This window comes from Nicotiana tabacum, chromosome 17 (assembly GCF_000715075.1).
Source record: "Nicotiana tabacum cultivar K326 chromosome 17, ASM71507v2, whole genome shotgun sequence".
Classification (NCBI taxonomy): Eukaryota; Viridiplantae; Streptophyta; class Magnoliopsida; order Solanales; family Solanaceae; genus Nicotiana; species Nicotiana tabacum.
In genome coordinates, this window is record NC_134096.1 from 73,857,941 (window position 1) to 73,866,200 (window position 8,260).

General features: G+C 35.4%; 1 protein-coding gene across 2 annotated transcripts; it reads right to left on the bottom strand.

Annotated features, from left to right (window-relative positions):
• Positions 1-575: 575 nt before the first annotated feature.
• Positions 576-6,661, bottom strand: LOC107810611 (autophagy-related protein 101-like). Of its 2 annotated transcripts, XM_075234493.1 has the most exons (7): positions 6,400-6,660; positions 6,270-6,306; positions 5,284-5,369; positions 3,181-3,276; positions 2,726-2,888; positions 2,464-2,623; positions 576-958 (listed from the first exon to the last, which is right to left on the bottom strand). In XM_075234493.1, the coding sequence occupies exons 1-7, from the start codon at positions 6,430-6,432 to the stop codon at positions 883-885; spliced, it is 651 nt and encodes a 216-aa protein (XP_075090594.1). In that variant the 5' UTR covers positions 6,433-6,660; the 3' UTR covers positions 576-882. The 2 variants fall into 2 exon arrangements, with proteins under 2 accessions (XP_075090594.1, XP_075090595.1); XM_075234494.1 differs by lacking the exons at positions 5,284-5,369; positions 6,270-6,306 and having other exon boundaries at positions 6,400-6,661.
• Between the last annotated feature and the right edge of the window lie 1,599 nt (positions 6,662-8,260).

An 8,260-nucleotide genomic window follows, 5' to 3' on the forward strand; every position in this document is an offset into this window, starting at 1 on the left:
AATCAGGGACATATAAATGAGTAGGCAAGTCATGTGAGTTTGGGAGGATGTTACATACCAGCTATGTATTCACCGTTCCAAGTCAGATTTTGGGTCATCGGATGTCCGAGCAGGATGAAATGAAGTAGACACATCGGGCAAATAAATGCTTTCAACGCGCAAACTTAGCTTCACTGGTCCGGTTGGTTTCCCAGTATAGCTATCCACATTTGTCTCCAAACAAGTAGCCCCAAAGCTATCTGATACTAGCAATAAATAGGTAAATAACTAAAATAGTTGCAGAATCCACTTATTTAGCCTCCAGAGCTAGCCTAGAGAGGTCAGATTAACTACTCTAGGGCCTCTAGGAATTCCAAACATTTTGGTTGCAGAAAAGCAGACTTTTGGCAGGCCGACCGGGATGAGCAGCTCTAAAAGAAGTCAAAGATCCGTTTTACATTTCGATCATTTTGGAGCAGTTAACAAGCATGAAAGATCCATTTTGCATTTCGACCAAAGGGCATTTGCGATAGGAAAAACAAACAGTAAAATAATTAAGAAAACGAGAAATACCACAAAGGACAAAGAGAAAGCATTTTGCAGCACTAGCAAAATGTGATTAAAGTTTCATCATGTATTGATTTCTTTACGCCATAGCTTATCTGAGAGTAAGTACATACAGAGAAATAGTAAGTAATACGAGAAAGGAGAACAACTGTAATTTAGGCAAGTATGGTATGTGCATATGGTTTTTCATTTCATTCAGTTGTGTTAGTCGTCTGAAGCCTCCCATTTACAACTTTTGGCCAGAATATTCATATTGTCAGGTATCCGATGACAAGCATTGTACCTCACCAACCAAGAAGAAAAAGAGAATCAGTCCCCCCTTTACGGCACTGCCAGTCAGCTGAGCATGTTTGGATGCCCTGTCTGGAGCATTCTTTTGAGCATTTCCATCCCAAAAGCAGAATCTGATGAACTAAAAGAAGGCAATACATAACTTAGCTAGATTGGAATCATCTTTATAATTCTTTACACAGAAAAAAAAAATTGCGTTTATGTGTCCGCTTCAATTGAACTCAACTTTCCACTAGTTTATCACCAGTACACAAACTGCATCTAGCCTCCAAAAGTACTTTTGACTTCCCACAAGTAGCTTAAATCAGAGTCTTGATAAGATGTCACATTGTCACTATATTTTTACTAAGTCGATCTTCTAATTTCTATTTTACACCAGCATTGTTTGAGGAATGAGGATAACAAGACTTCTTGATTACAATGAGGACGGTTGTCAGGAGAGAATAACATACACCACAGTTTCATCAACTAGATAAGTTGTCTCTGTAATTGTGGCAAACACAAAGTCGAGGATAGTTTCAATATAAGAGTAAAAATGTAGTAACACCATATCATACTATCCACAGGATTGAGTCAATCCAGCGATCTAGGGCCTTGTTTGGAACCTCAGTAGTCATTGATGGCTAATTTCCACATGTTTTGTGATGTAATTTGCGATCTGATTTTTAGATTTCGGCAAAAAATAGCAAAAGGAACAAAGTCTCTAAATATTTGGGTCCCCAAAAAAATCCAAATTGCGGCAAGAGGAAGTAAGTCAATAAAAACTATTAAATATAAAGAAGATAACTGAACCCTGGTGTGTTTGATTCACACAAGGCGTCATAGCAAGTATTGAAGCTATGAACTGAAGCCCGAATGCTCTATATATCCTAAACGAATGTATCTTTATATGCTGATTCACTTAAGCCTCTAGAGCATAGAACTATAAACAAAACGTAGCACGATTGCCAGCCTAAAGATGTATAGGTGGATGAACAAAATATAGCACAGTTGCACATCTTAAGATGTATAGATGAGAACATATGAAAAACATAAGATTACAACTACAGAAGGTAAATTGAAAGCCCAAAATTGGTCATGCAGTTTACCTTAATGAAAAACTGACTCATCTAAGAAGTGGCGTGATATCTATTCAAGGTAAAACTAGGAGAAGAGGAACACGAAGATTACATGGAACAAAAGATGAGATAATTTCAACAAAGCTGATATTTCCACTTTATTTTCCTCTCTATTTGGGTGGGTGGGGGGGTTTAAGGGGTCAGGAGATTTTTGGAGAAAAGGTCAAGGATATCGAATAAGCTGATAACCTTTTCCCAATGCCTAAAAGCAGAGTAAAGAGAAACTAGTCACAAAGGTCAATACAACAAAAGGCAAATTATAATTGATGGAAGAAATATTCATGCTGGTAATATCTGCATCATAGTCATAATTCCTATCAACGCTAATTAGAAACAAACAAATGTAAGAAAACAGAAGTGCTACAGCAGTGAACTCAACAGTCACAACTTTATGTATAGCCCACATAATAGCTTGCACAGTCAAACTTAGCAAAAGCATTTTCCTTGACCAGAGATAACTACCAAAAATAAGTCAATGTTGGTGACTTAGACAAACAAGGAAAATTACCTTGAGATAGTGATTTCAAAGGGAAACGAGGCACCTTCAATATTCGGTACTGAGGGAATATGGTCCTTTTCATTTCCAAATTTGATAATCTGAAACAGAACTTCACGAAGAGATGATTCCAGTCCTGAGCGCTGAGCATTCCTCTCCTCAGATGCACTCTCTGTGATAATAGATAGACCAAGAAGGTTATAACTCCTTCAAAAATGTAAAAACTGAAGCATTTGTGAAACTAGAAGGCAAAGAAATAAAGACAAGATAGTACCTCCCGGGTTAACAACTTTGGGGTGATGAGACTTGCCAGAATCTGCTTTTGGATGATGAGCCACACTCAAATTTACATACCAGTGTTCCCAGTAGTGACGTTCAACTTTGTTTGTGAACCATGTGGCCTGTTTGTTTTTTACTTCATAGAAGGACAAGGAGATCTGCATCATTTTGACATTCCAATAGGAAATTCCATTAGCCACTACTAAATCCAACAGCAATTAAGTTGCAAAAACTCTATGAGTAAGAAGGCATACCAGAAGTAATATACAGCCTGTTTTGGAAGTAAATAATACGAAATAAAAGACTAAGATATCATTAGAAAATCTCAGGAGGAATACGCACATTTAAAGAAAAACAGAGATAAATAGAGAAGTAAAAAAGAAAAAATTGAAAAGAATATTGAGGCCAAGACAGACAAGTTACCACCCAAACAGACAAGTTACCACAAACCTGGTGTTTCCTGTTGGGGTGCTTCTCCACCCTATCGATGAACTGGGTAGTCTTCTCATCAATTTTCCTCTCAACTTCAACATCACCACACTGCACCTGCTTAATTTAACATGAAAACAAGAAGAAACTAAAAATCACGTCACTAAATATTGGCAATATCTTGGAATAGACCCACCAGACCCGAAACCACCCCCCCCCCCCAAATGGAGAAAAAGGAGAAAGACTTAAAACTGAAAAAACAATCACTTATTACACTGAGATCACCTCAGATTGACACAATTCGAAGGACACTACTCTAGTTCTGACTATACACCAACTTCTTGTCTTAGTTTTAGTGTGTTTTAATTGACATTGTCCATATTAGGCTGTAGTTAGTTTAACTTCACTTTAAGTTTGTATCATCTTAAATCTTACTCAGTCGTTATTAACATCTGCTTTCTTAGAAGCTTAGTTACATTAGAATTCAATTAATTATAGTCCCCACAGAGTTCATAAAATCTTATCTGTGCAAAAAAGAATCTAATGAATAAGTGAACTAACAGAAATGGATTCACATTTCGTAGTTAGTTGATTCTTGTCTATGAAATTTTAAAAGAACAGAGTAGATGTAATCAACATTTTTTCAGCATCAAAACATTAACTCAACCAACAGCAGAAGTCCAATGATTTGCTTCGACACTCCATTCAAACTTTTCGGGGGAAAAATTACAGAACACTTCAAAATTTTCAGAAAATAGCCATAAGGAAACAAAGACAGAAATGAAAAGGCAGATATCTGTAGTATTGTTAATAGATGGCATGTCCTTTGATTATGACGAACCAACTATACTGGATTAGTTCTTTATCCTAATTAAGCATCAATAAAACTTGCAATGGAGATGCTTACCACATTTGCCACTTTGATTCTACAATAAGATCATAATACGTAGGGAATCTCAGGAGGGAGAGAAAAGCAAACATTTTATCGAAAACACAACGGAAAGAAATTGCACCGACTCAAGTATCAGCATCATAAAGCAACATTTATGTGAAAAACCTATTATACCAAGAGCATAGAAGTGGTCTATTCCTTTTCAAAGTGCATAACTTCATCTGACACATCTTTGAATCAATCAAGACTACTGGGAACACATGTTCCAGATTCTTTGTTACTACTAGGGGTAGCAAACGGAGAGGTTGGGTCGGATATGGATGGGTCGAAAACGGGTAATGCGAAAACGGATAGATTATCTGACCCATCCCATATTTAATACAGATAAAAAACGGGTTAACCGGCGGATAATATGGATATCCATATTATCCATGGCATGATCACTTTTGGAAGAATTCCTAGTCTCCCAAAGTTAAGTAACCCTCAATTTGAGGCTTTACAAATGTAAAAGTTAAACTCATTAGTTATCCATTGGTTATCCATTTTCTAAGTAGATAACACGGTTCTTATCCATATTTGACCCGTTTTAAAAAAGTTCATTATCCAACTCATTTTTAAATGGATAATATGAGTGGATAACTATTTTCTTTTAACCATTTTGCCACCACTAATTGCTACCAACAATTGATCCATACCATAGGAAGATGCACGTTTAACGAAGTGGTGTCACACGACACCGCTTCGTTGAAATATTTTACTAAATATAAGTATTAATACTGTGAGGAAACGGATAAGTAGAAAAAAATGATATCAATTGACATAATTTGTCTCTTACCGCATTAGTTATGTGTTTGATTTTGGTTTAAGAGTTTCGAGGTTCGAACCTCCACTAGCACATTGTTTTTGCAAATATTTGAAAGAGCCTCTATGGTTAAAAATTGTGATGAAGTAGAATTGAACTCACGGCCTTTTTCTATTTAGTACTCAACAAAGCCAATAGACTAAGACTATTTCTAGTCTAGAAGTATGATAATTATAGTTATTATTCTCATTTTTCTATAAATTTTGACACCGCTTCCAGATTCTTTGTTACTACCAACAATTGATCTATACACAACACTAAGGAGGACGAAGAAAGAGATAAATACATTCAACCTAGTTTTTTGAAAGAAACAGAAAGAAAGAGATAAATACATTCAACCTAGTTTTTTGAAAGCTAAGAAATTACTTACATATGTAATGTCAAAAAGTTCCAAATCAATCTCCTTTGGCTGCACCAAACCTAATGCTCTATGAAACACGATTGTATGAAAAATGCCTGCAGCCATTTTCACCTTTCTATTCTTTAGGACAGAGCTACACAAGGGATCCTTAGTACAATAAAAAAGCATTATGAATTCTAGGATTGCAATATGAATATATGAGACCAATCAGAAACCGAAGCCTACCCCCCACCCAACCCCAAATTTTGTCCATAGCGTTATCTTGTAGAATGGTGACCAAACACAACGTAAACACTCTCTTCAGCTACGTCCTGAAGTTAAACATTCAACTTCAGTCTCTAGATTTTGTACTGTTAGAGATCTTACCTAAGGCAACTCGCCGGTATATGATTCTAATGTATTTGTTAAATTACTCATATTTTCTATTAGGCTGGTCTAGGAAACCAAAGTATTTGTATTCATAACGTTTATGATTTTCTCCCACGCTATAGTTTCGTGACCATGTCAAGTGAATTACTGCAGTTATATGATAAATGCTCTAGAGTTATACTAGTATGTAGTAATATTTTCCTAATTTTGTCACAATAAGAGTATCTAATAACTTTCCTTTGGTTTGATCATCAAGAACGGTAGTTTTCTCTCCTCTCGACTCTCTTTCACAGCCACAAATGAACTTCCAACTTCAACGGAAATAATCAAGGCACAATTCCAGAATTTTTCTAGGTCTAGCGACTAGGTTATACTATAATTCATCAGTTATACAATAAAATTAAATAATGTGAAACAAATCTGAGGAGATCACAGATGAAACTTCTTAGTCAAACACGCCATGACATGAACTTATCGAAATTTACGCATATTAATGGCCTAATTGCAATAATATTGTTACTCGCAAACACAATAAACTGGAAATAATGGCGGATTAATTGGATGTATAATCAAAAGGAAACAGAATAATTACAAAACAGAGCAGCAAATTCAAGTAGATAACTCACATCGTAGAACTTCTCGTATCTCAAATTGATTCACATCCTTCAATCGAAATCATTGCAAAGTCAAAACTACAATGGAGGTCGAAGTCAAAATTCACTACATAATCAATATCAAAGGAAAGCGAAAACGTACCAGTTCTTTCAGCTGGAAAATTTCACAGTTCATAATTTTTTGCCTGGAGTTTTGTGTAAAGTGTGGCTTCTGCTTGGCAGTTGTAAGTTATTTTTGTTTTATAATCCAGTACTGGCGGTTTTACCCAATTAAATTTCACTCAGGTCCCTGGTGGTTTCTACATTTGCAGCTTCACTTCCTCTATTGTTTTAGGTTGGTTTCGATTGACTCGTCACATTTCTTGCTTTCCCTTTTTGCAAATCTAATGTTTTGCTTAAAGACTCGGTATATGTCATTAAAATAAGTCAAGAAGCTACTGAGTAGCTATTGTTTATATAGTATCGAGTTATTGATTTTGTTTTTGCTATTCAAGAAACAATTTTCGTATGACCTACTTTTAAATCAAACCCTTCAAAATCAAACAATTAAATGAGATCATTTACAAATTTATATTTAAAAGTTCTAATAAATCATAATCCTTGATTAAGATTTAGAATAAGGAAAATTAAGGTGTCAATTTGGTTGGTTCAACGACGAATGAAATAAAGTTGCATAAATTTGCTTATTTAAACTATCAACGGATTTTGATATGCGACATCTATCAGGTTAATTTTTATTTTTATTAGATTATCAGTTACACTTATCATAGAAATTTACTTATAGTTACTTTATAAATGATCCGGTAGTATAAATATTTTTTATGCTGTCAATGTACGAAAATTAAACTCTGATTTATGTTGTAAAGTTTGAAAAAAATAAAAAATATAAAAGTTATTACAAAAATTCCATTGAAATACTTTGTTTTCCTCACATATTTCTTTTCTTGGTTTCAGTATTAGGCTTCATTCTTTAGGTATGTGCACTTCGCAAGTATAATTGCATGTTCTTCGCTGGAAATGCATTTCACAGAATATATCTTGAAGCCGGTATATATGGATAGCATAGTCGAAGGTATATTGACACGATATATTTTGGGGCGGAGTTAGGGCACAAGCGGTTCAACCGAACTCCCATAGTATTTCAGTTCTGACTATCCGAAAATATGACAAAGTTGACAATATCAGCATGTATTATTAATTATATTCAATCATAGCGGCAATTGCTAATTACGTAGTAGTCTGGTGGAATATTGGTTTAGATCCTGTAGTTAAACCAATTTGGAAGTATCAATCTAGCGAGACATCTGGTCATATTATCTTTAATTGTCATGTGACCCATTTGAAGCAATCTTGAAGTAATAAAGCTGTCTTTATGTGACTTATACTTTATTGGTTGAGTTGTGAAAGCAGTCATTTATGTTTGCATTAGGATAAGTTGTCTACATCACACCCCTTGGAGTGCGGCACTTCTCCGGACCATGCATGAATATGGAATGCCTTGTGCACCGGTGTTGGCCCAAGTGAAGTTTGTTTTGATGATTGACAAAGGAACTCAAGCATGAACCAGGTTCATACAAAGTGAATACAGACACGGGCAGAATTCAAGCACAAGGCAGGCACGTAAATGAGATAAGCTTAATTAAGTGGATATATTTGATATCTCCTGAACGAAAAGATTACATAAGTGATAAGGAGAAGGACTCCTTACTCGAGAGAACTCTATCCTAGACAAGGGAGGAGTTAGAAGTTGAAAGTAACTAGAACTCTTCCACCAAGGAAGAGTATAGTATTGAAACTCTAGTTATTTCCTATTCTACTAACTCTATAAATTGCAGGATGTTTTCTTTTTATAGGGACGCACAAACGCTAAAGTTAAACGTGAGTTGAGAGCAAAATAGCAAGGTATTTTGCAAGGAATTCTTGTGCGATTCAAGTGTGCGAACCTGAAGCTACATGAACCGGATAGAAGAACCAGTTCCAAGTGTCTGTCTTTTATTCTATTT